This window comes from Daucus carota, chromosome 3 (genome assembly GCF_001625215.2).
Source record: "Daucus carota subsp. sativus chromosome 3, DH1 v3.0, whole genome shotgun sequence".
NCBI lineage: Eukaryota > Viridiplantae > Streptophyta > Magnoliopsida > Apiales > Apiaceae > Daucus > Daucus carota.
In genome coordinates, this window is record NC_030383.2 from 37,702,882 (window position 1) to 37,718,575 (window position 15,694).

The following is a 15,694-nucleotide window of genomic DNA, read 5'->3' on the forward strand; positions in this document are numbered from 1 at the left end:
AAACTGTTCATACTGAGCCATCAGTATCTCTTTCTTGTTTTCCCTAACTTCCTCTGAGCCTTCATTGATAATCTCTAATGTATCCCAGATTTGCTTGGCATTCGTACAATTTACAACAGCATTGTACATCACTGGATTTAGAGATTCAACCAAGATCAGTTGAAGAGCATCATCTAAGTTCATCTGATCACTCTCTTCATCTGTGTACTCAGAAAGTTCTTTCGGAATGACCTGATGAGGTATCAACACACCATCCTCTTCGTGTGCTAATATGACCTTCATCGGAGTAGTAACACCCTTGTCTAAAATCCCAATGTATTTTCTGTTCGCGGTGCGGAGGAATAGGAACATGTGCCTCTTCCATAGGCCAAAGTGTTCCTGGCTGAACGGTGGGATTTTGATGCTACTGATTTTTTGTGTACTCATATTTAAGGATTTGAAGTGAATAGTGTTTGGATGAGATTTGGATTTTTGAAAGAAAAATATTTTAAATCAAAATTATTTTTTTTAAAAAAAATAATTCGAATTAAAAATATTTGAAATTGAAGTGAATAGTGTTTGGATGAGATTTGAATTTTTGACAGAAAAAAAATATTTTAAATCAAAATTAATTTTTGGAATAAAATTAATTCGAATAAAAAATATTTGGACGTTACAGAGTGTGTATAGGATCTGATACGGAAAATGGTATCAACTGCTCTGATGCCAATTGTTAGGTCCAGATACGATTGTAGAAGGGGGGGTTGAATACAATCGTCACAAAATAATCGCGGCGGAATAATCTGATTGGAGTTTAACTTGTTAATCAGATTTAAATTAATTAATATAACAATTTTTAAGTCGTTATATAATTAATATGGTTCGTCTTAAAGTCCACTGGTTCGTAGAATAAATTCGACAGGAAGTATTCTAACTTAGCGGATTAAAACAACCGAGTGATCAAAGCACAGAAAACTGTGGATTAAACAATAGCAAGTTTAGCACAACTTGAAAGCTTTACAATGCAATGAACATTGAACAAATGAAGTGGTGAAGCCATATATATAGGCAAACCATTGAACTTGTATGACAAAGCTAGGCATGACAACCCTTAGGAAGCTCTATGACAATTACACAAGTGCTATGACAAAAGGTATGACAATTACAAGCATTGTCATGGCACAAATGAGAAGGTATGACAATCTAAGGGAAGGTATGACAATCAGAATGACAATCAGTGGGAAGGTATGACAATTACAAGCATTGTCATGCTGATTTTGAATAGGTATGACATCCGTATGACAAACGGTATGACAAATATGGGAAGGTATGACAATCGAACCTTGGAGGCTAAGTCATCAGGTGGTATGACAAACGGTATGACAAACGGTATGACAAACCAAGGCATTGTCATACCTTGTGACTTCGGTATGACAATGATCCATTGTCATACCTAAGTCATTCGGTATGACAAACCTTTGGTTTGTCATGCCTCCTGACTTAGGCAGTTGGCAAAGTGCGGTATGACAATCAAATAGATTGTCATACCGTGCTCAAAAACCATATAAACAATGATTTTTCTTATATAATTAATCCAATAATTATCCACTTAATTATATTAATTATATAAATTCATAAATTAAATTAATTCGAGTGTGAATTAATTTAATAAATAAATTACATAACTTATATAATTATTTTGAGATGTGAATAAATTAAAAGAATAATTATATTGAGCACAACTTCAGTAGCAGGTCTTCTGTCTTCCTTTAAACGATCTGATTCTTTGTCTTGATTGAACGACCACCTATTGTTGATGCAGAATATTTAATCGGAGTAGCTGACACACAAATGTACTGTCTGGTTCATCTGTATCTAGCTGAATCAAATATTCTTTATCAATTAAACATTTGTGAAGTGGCTTGTTCATCGAGTCTTTGTCTTCGTAGTTCTTCTTCATAAGTAGAAATAGTTTGGAATCTTCTGAATAAATAAAGTATTAAAACTTTATACCTTCTGGACTTCTGGACGTGCTACAAAATATTATTTGTACACTGAGGCTTGAACATATTAATGAACTTCTTTCAGTGGTGTGCAGCAGCATCCTGAAATTCTTCAGACATATGATTTTAATAAATCACTTGACGTTCTTCGTACGGATTCCTTCAATAGTGCTTGCTAATTTACTTTCTTTCTTATCAGAGTTGAGTTGATACTCTTAAATACAAATAGGCTTAACATATGCCTTTCACTGTGTTTAAACCAACAACTACTCCACTGGCTGGATTTGCAAAGCCTACTCTGATGACTGAGATAAGCTTTGAAAAGGGCTCAATTCAACCAATCTCTCATCGTAAGGCAGGAAGAGATAAAGGAGGGCTGGGATCCAAATATGAAAAATTTGATCAGAGTATAGGATCAAGACCAGATGACCCCTCATCTCTCTGTGCTCCCAAGACTGGAGTATTGCAAGACAAAATGGACAAACTTGATTCAGTCCAGTTGGTGAAGAATGACAGAGGAGATAATGTTCTTATCTACTTCATGTCTGATGGAACAGTGTTTAGAGTACTTGAAGCAGATCTTTATGCTAAACACTGGGAAGAATTGAGATATGTATCACACATATTTCAAGTAAAGAACAAGTCATGCCAACACATCTTCAACCTGCTTAAGGATCAAATCAGAAGAAAGATGGGGATTACAGGAAATAAAAATGCTGGACCTTTCATTCCTAAATACCTCAATCATAAAGGACAGCTGGTGGAGATGAAGAAAAATTCAGCAAAAATTGAAACAATAGGTGGAATCAGAACTCTTGCATTTAATGAAGAGTCTGATAAAGCTTACAATATCAGGCTGGATAGGGACTTGAAGAAGAACAAGATCTATGATCTCAGAGCTGCAATTTATCAAACTGGAGTTTCAGATCCAGAGCTGAGAGAGATCAAGAGACAAATGATTACAGTGCTTGAAGAAGCTGAAAGAGAACTCCTCAGAGGGTATCTACAGACAGCAAATGGTGTCTATGCAGCTAAGGAGTAAAGTATCTGTAAGTTTTAAAAGTTTTCTGTTATATAGTTAAACTCTGTTGCATTTGACTTAAATGTTTTGACATCATCAATTATCTGTTAACTTGCACATAATGTATTTATGCACAAGTTGGGGGAGATTGTTAGATATAATTGATGATTACTAATATTCTTAAAGTCTGTTTTAGAACAGGAATCATCAGAGTTTAATCTGGAAGCTGATCAGAGTTTAGTAAAGTCTGACAGAGTTTGATAAAGTCTGACCAGAGTTTACATAGTCAAGACTCGTCAGAGTTTACACGTGGAAAGAGCTCAGAAGCGGATATACTTCAAGGAAGGATAGAAGCGGAGGAGTGATTTACTGGCTATGGAAACTAAACAGAAAACTGGAGCAATCTTTTGATAGAATTCATAGCTGATTTATAGGATATCAAATCAGAGATTGATTTTGTAACTGTGTCTATATAAACACAGATTAGGGTTACTCTATATGAGTTAAGTTATCGAGTATATTTTACAGAACCCTAGCAGCTCTTAGTGATACATTATAAATCACTGAGAGAGTTTTTGTAACCATTCAAGCTTTGTGAATAAGAGTTTACTGCTTTCAATCTCTTATATTGTCATATTGTGTTATTGATTGTGTTCACTATATTAACTTATATAGTGAGTTTATAGGACCTAACACAAGATGATGGTCAAAGATGAAGACATCTCAGAAAGCATGCATAAGACAAAGATGTGCAGCATTGTTTTAGATTAGAGTGCAATTTGTATTCTAGTTAAAAGCTTTGTAAAACTTGGAGTATATAACCAAGTTAGTAGCATCAGTTGAACTTGTTCGAAAAACTTGAGAGAATATCTGAGAGTTAGAAACTGTTCAAGTGATGAACCTGCAGCTGTGTGAATTGTAATCAATCCGTAGATTCTTCTATATAAAATCTTACGGGTGGATCATTCAATCCACCCGTATTTTTAATACTTGGTGTTTTTCTGTTTGTTGTTTTAAAGTGTTTGTTCTTGAATCTTTTATTTTTGTAAAATATTGTATTCAACCCCCCCTTCTACAATCTTTTTTATAGTTGGTGTAAAATAACAGTTAACATATCCGCTAGTAGGCATCTGATTTATGTATCTGCAAAAGGAGTTGTATGTGTTTTCGCCGTAATCAAATTTTATTTATTTATTAAAAAAAATCTGTTTTCACATTGTGAAATATTATGTGATACTTCAATCATTTATTTATTTGTCTTTCGGATGTAAACTGCTTTTTTAAACAGTCCATGTATCTGTTTTTTTATTTTGTATTTTGTGTGAATGCATACCTCATATGTTTACTAGTTTAAATATTGGCTTTCTAATGAGAATATTATATTTGCTTTTACTCGCTTTACTTTAAATATTCTACTAACTTTTCACAATTTGAGTTTAGAAAAATGTCGAACTTTACAAAGCTTGAATTTGAGGCTCTTGATATTACGGGAAAGAATTACTTGTCATGGATATTAGATATCAAAATTCACTTGGCTGCACAAGGTCTCGGAAATACAATTAAAGAGGAAAATGAAGAGACTGAGCCAAACCGCAAAAAAAGCTATGATCTTTCTTCGCCGCCATCTCCATGAAGCACTTAAAAGTGAATATCTGACTGTGAAAAATCCACTTAAATTGTGGAAAAATTTAAAGGATAGGTATGATCATCAAAAGACTATGATTCTTCCAAAAGCTCTTTATAATTGGATGCATCTGAGGCTCCAAGATTTCAAAACCGTAAGTGAATATAACTCCACACTTTTTAAAATAACTTCTCAATTAAAATTATGCGGAGAAAATATTACTGATGCGGATATGTTAGAAAAAATTTTCTCAACCTTTCATGCCTCAGATGTACTCCTCCAGCAACAATATCGTGAAAAAGGTTTTACAAAATATTCGGATTCGATTTCTTGTCTTCTTGTTGCTGAACAAAATAATCAGCTTTTGATGAAGAATCATGAGTCTCGCCCAACTGGATCTCGCCCATTCCCTGGAGCGAATGCGGCCACATACAATTATGGGCGTGGATGAGGTGGCGGGCGTGGAAGAGGTGGTAATCGTGGACGAGGACGTGGACATGGTTTTGCTCCTGGACAAAGAACCCGCGGTCGTGGATCTCAAATCCATAATCACCCTAATTTCAAGTATGATACATCCAATTCCAACCCGAAGTTGGAGAAAAATATTAATAAAGATAAAGGAAAAGGGGTTGTTGAAAGTGCATGTTATAGATGTGGAGTGAAGGGGCATTGGTCGCGTACCTGTCGTACGCCAAAACACTTTGTTGAGCTTTACCAAGCATCACTCAAAGACAAGGACAAGAATGTCGAAACAAATTTGGTTTGTGGAGAGAACGAGCATGCTGACGACCTCCTCAAAATGACATATTTAGATGCAGCTGATATTTATGAGAATCCTACTACCCTGAATGATAACTGAAATATATGATGTATTCTTTTTGCTTTATTTTCGTCTTTTATATTATGATTGTGTTTCCTTCTAATGATTATCATTTTTACTAATTTATATTTATCTAATATTGAAGCAATATGTCTCGAATCGGACACGTAGCAAAAGAGGAAGATATTTGTCTTGTAGATAGCGCAACGACCCACACTATCCTTAAAAATGAAAAATATTTCACCTATTTAAATAAATATGAAGGCAATGTATGCACAATTTCTGGGAGTATAAATTGATCGAAGGCTCCGGAAGAGCTACTATATTACTACCCGAAGGAACAAAATTTGTTATAGATGATGCATTGTTCTCCCTAAAGTCACAAAGAAATTTATTAAGTTTTAAAGATATTCACAGAAATGGATATCACGTTGAAACAGTGAATAAAAGGGATAAAGAATTTCTTTACATTACAAGTATCACTTCGGGTAGCAAAAGTGTTATAGAAGAATTGCTAGCCTTTTCTTCCGGATTATACTATACCCATATTCGAAATATTGAAGTAAATGCCACAATGAACCAGAAGTTTACTAACAACAATAATTTTATTATATGGCATGATCGGCTAGGGCATCCTGGATCAATTATGATGCGAAAAATTATTGAGAATTCACAAGGGCATCCATTGAAAAACAAAAAGATTTTTCAAACTAATGAATTCTCTTGTGCTGCTTGTTCTTAAGGAAAATTAATTATCAGACCCTCCTTAGCAAAAAATTGGAACAGAATCTCCTAAGTTTCTAGAGAGAATAAAGGGTGATATATGTGGGCCCATCCACCCATCATGTGGACCATTTAAATATTTCATGGTATTGATAGATGCATCACTAGGTGGTCACATGTGTGCTTATTATCATCTCGTAACCTGGCGTTTGTGAGACTACTTGCGCAAATAATCTGATTACGGGCACAATTTCCGGATTACAATATTGGAACAATTCGATTAGATAATGCCGGAGAATTCACATCAAAAACTTTTAATGAGTTTTGTGCATCAATTGGAATACGTGTTGAACATCCTGTAGCTCATGTTCATACACAAAATGGTCTTGCAGAATCATTTATTAAAAGACTCCAAATGATTACTAGACCATTAATTATGAAAACAAATCTCCCTGTTACAGTTTGGGGACATGCTATTTTACATGCAACAACACTTGTACGCATCAGACCAACAAGCTATCATAAATTTTCTGCCTTACAATTGGTCTCAGAAGAGAACCTAATATTTCCCATCTTAGAACTTTTGGGTGCGCGGTATACGTTCCAATTGCTCTGCCACATCGTACAAAGATGGGTCCTCAAAGAAAATTGGGGATATATATCGGTTATGAATCCCCCTCGATAATTAAATATCTTGAACCAATGACGGGTGATTTATTTACTGCGAGATTTGTAGACTGTCATTTTGATGAAAATGTCTTTCCAAAATTAGGGGGAGAGAATAAAATCTTCCCAAAATCAGGGGGAGAAAATAAACAGCTGGAAAGAGAAATTTCATGGAATACATCTTCATTGAATACATTTGATCCTCGTACAAGTCAATGTGACTTAGAAATTCAGAAAATAATTCATTTACAAGGCATAGCAAATCAGTTGCCTGATGAATTCACCGATATAAATAGAGTAACTAAATCACATATTCCAGCTATGAATGCTCCTGCAAAAATACAAGTCCCAGAAGGAGAAATTATCAAAGCAAACGAGTCAAAACCTCGCTTAAAGCGTGGTAGACCAATCGGTTCTAAAGATAAAAATCCTCGAAAGAGAAAAGGAGCAAACACCCAAATAGAAGAAGTAAAGTCTCCAACAGAGACTCCAGAAGAGACCCGTGACATGATATATGAAACCCTAGAAGAGGAATAGGTACCTAAAAATGTTGATAGTGAAGTGATCTCAATAAATTATGTTGTCATGGGAAAAAGATGGAACCAAAATGATACTGCCATTGATCAATATTTCGCATATAATGTAGCGTTTGATATAATGATGGATCCCGAAGATCTTGAGCCAAAATCCATCGAAGAATGTCGACGTAGAAAAGATTGGCCACATTGGGAAGAAGCAATTAAAAAAGAATTGAGCTCACTTAATAAGCATAATATTTTTGGGCCCGTTGTCCAAACCCCTGAGGGGACTAAACTAGTTGATTATAAATGGGTATTTGTAAGAAAAAGAAATGATAAAAATGAAGTTGTAAGATACAAAGCACGATTGGTTGCTCAAGGTTTTTCACAAAGACCAGGCATTGATTATGAGGAAACTTATTCCCCTATGATGGATGCTACAACTTTTCGTTATCTTATTAGTCTGTCAGTCATTGAAAAGTTAGAAATGCGATTGATGGATGTCGTGACGGCATATTTGTATGGTTCCCTCGAGAAAGATATATATATATATATATGAGGATCCCTGAAGGATTTCAAATGCCTGAAGCATCTAAATCACATTCTCGTCATCTTTATTCGATCAAATTGCAAAGATCCATTTATGGATTAAAACAATCTGGTCGAATGTGGTATAAGAGACTAAGTGAATATTTGTTAAGGGAACAATACAAGAATGACCCTATATGTCCATGTGTCTTTATAAAGAAAACAAGATCTTCATTTGTTATAGTTGCAGTATATGTTGATGACATAAACATTATTGGAACTCCTGAAGAGCTTCTGAAAACAATGGATTATCTCAAAGCAGAATTTGAAATGAAAGATCTTGGGAAAATAAAGAGTTGCCTTGGGCTACAAATAGAGCATCTACGAGATGGAGTTTTTTTTGCATCAATCGACATACACAGAGAAAGTCTTAAAACATTTTTACATAGATAAGTCACATCCATTTAGTTGTCCAATGGTTGTTCGATCACTAGATAAAGAAAAAGATATTTTTCGACCTAGAGAGAAAAATGAAGAAATTTTTGGTCCTAAAGTACCTTATCTTAGTGCTATTGGTGCATTGATGTATCTTGGTAATAATACAAGGCCTGATATAGCATTTTCAGTAAATTTATTAGCAAGACATAGTTCTGCTCCTACTAAAAGACATTGGTCTGGAGTAAAACATATTTTTCAGTATCTTCGAGGTACAACTGATATGGGCTTATTTTATTCTAATAAATCCCAAGCAATTTTGACTGGTTATGCGGATGCAGGTTATTTATCTGACCCAAAAAAATCTCGGTCACAAACAGGTTATTTATTTACTTATGGAGATACAACCATCTCGTGGCGCTTTGTGAAACAATCTTTGGCAGCTACTTCTTCAAATCACGCAGAGATTCTGGCAATCCATGAAGCTAGTCGGGAATGTGTCTAGTTGAGATCAATATGTCAACATATTCGAGAGTCTTGTTGCATGCACTATGATAGGACAATGCCAACAGTGATGTTTGAAGACAACACAGCGTGCATTCAACATTTAAAGGAAGGCTATATTAAAGGTGACAAAACTAAGCACATATCACCAAAGTTTTTCTTCACACATGACCTTCAAGAAAACGGAGATATCGAAATTCAGCAAATTCGTTCAAGTGACAACCTTGCAGATTTGTTTACAAAGTCATTGCCACCAAAAAATTTTGAGAAATTGGTACATAAGATTGGGATGCGTCGACTCAAAGATTTCAAATAAATTTTCAAAATCGATGTACTGTTTTTCCTTTATTAGGATTTTTTTCCCAAAGGGTTTTTTCGTAAAAAATTTTTAACGAGGCACGATTTTTGAAAATGGACATCCAAGAGGGAGTGTTATGAATGGATGTCTCTGGAAGTCCAAATATTTAGTTTTCCAAACTCTTGATCTTTTAAGTTCCCAAACTTTTGACCTTACACATACTTGTAACATTTTTCTACTAAGCCTATAAATAGGCTTCATATTTGTACCAAGCTAATACAACTCATTTGCTATTCTCCTCTTCTTTTATATATTTCTAATACATATAATTATAATAGAATAAGCGACTAATTTAGGGTCCATCCGATCCAACTTTAAACTCATCCGCGCTCATTTAGAAACAGAAAACTGAGAAAGAAAATTTTAAGCCAAAACACAAAAGCAAGAGCCCCCCACCCCCCACACCAAACACAATATAATATCATAATATAAACTATTAAAGTAATTATATATATATATATATATATATATATATATTTAATATTTTTTCTAAATTCTATTATTTCATATTATAATGTGATTTCTTAATAGAAATTTTATATTTGTTTTCTAATTATATCATAATTAAATATTGGTTCATATATGAGTTATTAATTAATTAATTTTAATATATATTATAATATTTTATTAATTATTTAGAAATTTTCATAAATTTTTGTGGAAATAAAGATCATGTTCGAATGAGTATCAAAGAGCGTGACTGGGGATCGAGAGGAAACTAGATTTGAATTACAGAAATATTGAGGATAACATTCGTGATCTAAAAGTACCTGCCTAATCACTTTTATTACGATTAGAAAGAATAAGATTTATCATAAATCTTATTTAATATAATAACAGATACATTCGTAAATGATCAAATTTAAAGGATTAAGGAATAACATTCTTTCAGAAAAATATATACCTATATTTGTAAAATAAAATTATATAAGAGATGAACAAATAATTTATATATTTTTTTTGAAACAAAGGTGTTAATCTAATAATAAAAAACCGTACATCATCTACACCAATAATCGAGTCGAACAAACAGTAAATTGCAATCTCCTGTTCTTATAAAGAGACAGTTAAACGATATTTTGAAGAAAATGCATACTATACATATACAAGTACTCGCTTTATGCATACTCGTTGAATTACTGGTACCCTCTTCATCATGCCCTGCCTTGATAGAGCTATCGACCAAAACGACAATTTCATACAAACTTTTATCACCAAATCAAGACCCCGCTTATAATTAATAAGCGAAAAACAAAACTCTCACCAGGAAGAGAACAACCTTAGATCTGAAGCAGAACCACAGAAACAAGAGAAATCAGACTGAAAATCCACCCGCTTAAAATAGAGAAATAAGACAACAAAATCTCCGATGGTTTAAGATCTAAAAATTCTCCCGAGAATATATCCGGAGCAAAACCACAAAAATAAGAGAAATCGGACTGAAACTCACCCGCTTGGAAGAGAGACAGCGAAATCTCCGATGATTTTAAATCTAAGTTTCCCGAGAAGATGTATTATTCAAAAACTAAAAAAAAAAAAATAAAGCAATTAAGTGATTCGGCGCTTTCCACCGGTGAAAACCGATAGCAACTAAGATGCTAGATAGATTATGGTTAAGAGAGAGTCTAAATAAATTTATATATTGATGACATTATTTTGTATTTAAGCAAATAACCGCTCTGTGTCTAAGCATAAATAAGACGCTTATTAATTACTCCCTATGTCCCATTATAAGAGCCGCTTTAACTTTTTTGATGTAATTTGAGGTGTTAAAAAAACATATCTCTACATATTATTTTTCTGAATAAAAATTTAACATCTATATTTTTATTTAGAAAAAAAAATCGAAAAATAATATGTAGAGACATGTTTTTTTAACACCTCAAATCACGTGTAAAAAATAAAAGCGACTCTTATTATGGGACAAAAAGAGTATAAAATGATGAATTTTATTTAATAATTGTATAATTATCATTTCACAGTTGACGCTTTTTTCCCAACTCTTCTAAATAAAAAGAAGTAGAAATAGATTTCAGCTCCCATTTAATTTTCTTCTCGAATATACTTGGACACTTCCATTTGATATTTATATCCAAGACCTATAATTTCCAATACTAACACGACTTGACAAGAAGCCTTGTAATAAAGAATCTGGTTTGTTTTCTTAATTGTTGCAGTAATATTCAACGACCCACCAAAGAATTCTAAAACCTGTTAAACCAAGCAAATGATTGACAAGAAGCCTCCAAGGACTGAGTCAAACATTTTTACAATTATGTACTCACCGCCAACTTCACCAAGCTCCACCTCAATCACATAAAAAAAACTCTGTTTCTTTCATTTTTTCCTTGTCATCATCATTTTCATTCCATTTCTATATCATCCAAACATACCCTCCATAAAATTCTCATTTTTTATTCTAGTTTCTTGAGCAAAGCCCCCATTATGATCAAAACTTAAGTCCTTTCTTGTGGTGTACTAATCCAAGAATCTCTGTGTTTGTAGCTGCAAGCTTGTACTTCTTTTGTTGGGTTTCAGATACATAAGATTTTGAGTTGGTTTGGATGGGGATTTGCTTGAGCTATCAAATAAAGACTAATACTGAAATTCATGCTGGTATGTTTTTTAATCATAACTCTAGTTTCTTGTTTCTGGGTCAACTCTATGTGTGTTAATGTTTTCTAGTACTTAGTTTGGAATTTCAACACAACTTAATCATTGATTAGTGTATTAATGATTTCACTTTCTGTATAAACATAATGTTTAGTGCACTTTGTCTTGTTTTAGGATAGGAAAGATTGTTTCTTGGATGGGTTTTATTGTTTGTTGCTGAAAATATAGGAGATGCATATACATTTGGATCAAATGTTGACCAATCACATGGTCAATTTGTTCACCTGGGGAATTTTGCAGTTGATGGTCTAGGGAACTTTGTTCCGAAAGTGTGATATACTATTGATTTTGAATTGTCAATGATACAATTAGAGATCTTATATATAATGAAGAACTTGAGTTAAAGTTAGAAAAATTTGTTCTTGATTTTGAATTCTGGAATAGTGATGCGATTAGTTCATTTAAAAGATTATTGAATAGATGGTGCGTAAGATCGTACTACTTATTATGGAGATATGTGCAATATGGAGAATTCATGTGTTTCTAGTGGACTCTGCACTTGGATTATAAAGTACTAGAATTGAAGATAAATTTTATGATAATAGAGAGTGTGTGATGTATTCCTTCACTGTTATTATTCAGTAGATTTTTCTGTTATGATGGAAATAATATGTTTGTAGGCGAGAGTTCCAAGTATGTAAGCAAAGATGGGAGTGATACTGGTTACTCCAATAGCAAGGGCTCATCAACATCTGTACCTACAACATCCAGGAGCGAGGGTGAGATCTTGCAGTCTGCCAATTTAAAAAGCTTCACATATAATGAACTCAGAAATTCGACTAGAAACTTCCGTCCTGATAGTGTACTAGGGGAAGGAGGGTTCGGTTCCGTTTATAAAGGATGGGTTGATGAGCACTCACTTGCAGCATCAAAGCCTGGGATGGGGATTGTAGTAGCTGTAAAAAGGCTTAATCAGGACGGGCTCCAGGGGCACAAGGAATGGCTGGTATGTAAAATACTGCTAAATAATTGTTTTTATTATCTATTGCTTGTAGAAACGGTTGCAATAATCTGTTATATCCTTCGATGGATAGGCTGAAATCAACTATCTGGGGCAGCTGCGCCATCCTAATCTTGTGAAATTGATCGGTTACTGCTTAGAGGATGATCACAGACTCCTGGTATATGAGTTTATGCCAAAGGGTAGCATGGAGAATCATCTGTTCAGGAGTAAGTTGTCACATACCTATTCTATTATTCTTCAGTATTTTCTAACTTCTAAATAGCTTCTTCCCCTGGAATTAAGTTAAGGTGTTTGTCTTGAATACGAGTAACACGTCAAATTCCTTGTGAAACAGGAGGGTCACGCTTCGAGACATTTTCTTGGGGCCTCCGAATGAAAGTTGCTCTGGGCGCAGCAAGGGGATTGGCCTTTCTACATGGTGCTGAAACCAAAGTTATCTATCGGGACTTTAAGACTTCAAATATCCTGCTGGACTCGGTATATATTTTTTAAAAGTTTCAAAGTTTCCTTCATGACTAAGATTTGACATAATTTTTAATCGTCTGTCCTCTTACACGTCTTTTGCTATTAATTTGCAGAAGTTCAATGCAAAACTATCTGATTTTGGTTTGGCAAGAGATGGCCCGGATGATGATAAAAGCCATGTCTCTACTAGGGTCATGGGCACCTACGGATATGCTGCTCCAGAGTACATGTCGACAGGTAAATCAATATGGTGTATTACTTAAGATCTATTCACTGCTATCTTGATTACATGTATACTTCTACTTTGTCAACTATATACATAAAAGGTGATTGCCGAGAAGTAAGATGCAGGTAACAATTTACAATGAAGAAAAAGGCGTCTGAAGTCTTGAAACAACATGATATCTCTTCTTTTTTTAAACCAATATATGCATGCTGGCTTCGTAGAAAATCATACTATTAATTTTATACATTTGAAGTGTTTGATCTCTCATAGGACTTTAAAAGGTTAAAGAAGATAGTGAGGAAACATATAATTAATAGCGAGCAAAATTAATGTAAACAATTTTGTTGGCCCAATATAAGTCAAATGATTAATTTAAGCTCAAGCATGCTTTTCAAAATAGGGAGCTTCATGGCTGTCAGAATTTGAGCTTCATAGCGAGCTTCATACCAATTATGAAAAGATAAAAGTAAAATCTATATTCACAAAGAAGACAATGGTGCCCTTGGTGTCCCTCTCGGCCCCAGTCTTTGGAGCAGAATTTATTCAATGAAAAGGGGGAGGGACAGAGAATTTGAAAGATTGTCGACATTGAAAATAAAGCCAAGTGATTTATGTCGTAAGATATAGCCTTACAATTGGGGCCTCTCTAAATTTTCCTCTTCTCTTCTAGTGTGCTCTGGTTTTTTAATGTAAAATATGTTTCGTGAGTCGAATGTTATGAAACAGAGAGCTCAGTTTCATACACTGCATCTCCGGTTGAATGTAGATAAGATGTCGCGGCATTTTGTATTGCTAGGTTTTGCTGGCTACCTTTAATAAAATCATATATATAAGAAAATAAAGAGCAAAATTCATCTGATCATATTTTCATATTTCCTTTGTCTAGGTCACTTGAATGCAAAAAGTGATGTTTACAGCTTTGGTGTTGTTCTGCTAGAAATTATATCTGGTAAGAAAGCTATAGACAAAAACCGTCCAACTGGAGAGCACAGCCTGGTGGAATGGGCAAAACCATACCTGACCAACAAACGCAGGATCTTCCGTGTTATTGATACACGTCTTGAAGGTCAGTATTCGCTGGATCATGCCCAGAGAGCCGCTAACCTTGCAGTTCAATGTCTTTGCATGGAGCCCAGAACACGGCCGAATATGGATGAAGTAGTGACAGCCTTGGAACAACTTCAGGTCAAGGAAATAGCCAGAGATCATCACAAGGGAGTCCAGCCAAAACGCCATCCCCGTCCCAGGATGCAATAGTGCAGTGAGGGAAATGCAGGCAGTTACAGTGTTTCTGTGTAGATCAAAATTTTATAAAAAATCTTCACCTAGGTAAATGAGTTTATCCGTTTTTTGATTTAATACTTCTGGTCTGAACTAAACCAAACATAACTAGTATATCTCACCCGAGCACTTGACCAGAAAAAGTTTAAATGCTTATACAATATGCCCTGCTCGAGAGAATAGAGAGGTTGTTTCTGCAGAGCTTTACACAGGAACTAGACCAACAGTTTCGGCATATACAAACGGGAAAAAGTACAATTGTAATTTTACCATCGGTGTAGATATATTATACCATAAAGTCTGTATTACGAGTGTGTATGATTTTGTTATGACGAATTGACAATTGTAGAAATGAATGTATTTTAACTTTTTCAGCTTTTAGTTTCAGACTTTCAGCCGCTTCTTTTCCTTGTGCTTCAACAATCGCAAAATGGCTCTCTCCGTTTAAATTCTTGCTTTTACGGGTTTGTATGATTTTGTTATGACAAATTGACAATCGTAGAAATGAATGTATTTTAACTTTTTCAGCTTTTAGTTTCAGACTTTCAGTTGCTTCTTTTCCTTTTCCTTGTGCTTCAACAATCGCAAATATGGTTCTCTCCGTTTAAATTCTTACTTGTACGAGTGTGTATGATTTTGTTACGACAAATTGACAATCATAGAAATGAATGTATTTTAACTTTTTCAGCTTTTAGTTTCAGACCTTCAGTCGCTTCTTTTTCTTGTGCTTCAACAATCGCAAATATGGTTCACTCCATATAAATTCATGACAAAATCGTTTCGAAAGCAAGAATTGTTTAAGACAAAGTATTTATATAGTTATGTTTTTTTCATCGGAACTAAGAATTAGCATCTTTTGAGCATAAATGTTCTATTTTTCAAAATTTTGGAAATATTTTATTTCAT

At 34.2% G+C, this 15,694-nt stretch overlaps 2 protein-coding genes across 2 annotated transcripts; both read left to right on the plus strand.

Annotated features, from left to right (window-relative positions):
• Positions 1–6,872: 6,872 nt before the first annotated feature.
• On the plus strand, positions 6,873–7,373 carry LOC108212419 (uncharacterized). The gene has a single exon (XM_017384145.1). The coding sequence runs from the start codon at positions 6,873–6,875 to the stop codon at positions 7,371–7,373; it is 501 nt and encodes a 166-aa protein (XP_017239634.1).
• Positions 7,374–11,356: 3,983 nt separating this feature from the next.
• On the plus strand, positions 11,357–15,175 carry LOC108215221 (probable serine/threonine-protein kinase PBL10). The gene is made up of 6 exons (XM_017387617.2): positions 11,357–11,795; positions 12,473–12,798; positions 12,887–13,022; positions 13,151–13,293; positions 13,395–13,518; positions 14,394–15,175. The coding sequence occupies exons 1-6, from the start codon at positions 11,744–11,746 to the stop codon at positions 14,762–14,764; spliced, it is 1,152 nt and encodes a 383-aa protein (XP_017243106.1). The 5' UTR covers positions 11,357–11,743; the 3' UTR covers positions 14,765–15,175.
• Positions 15,176–15,694: the final 519 nt, after the last annotated feature.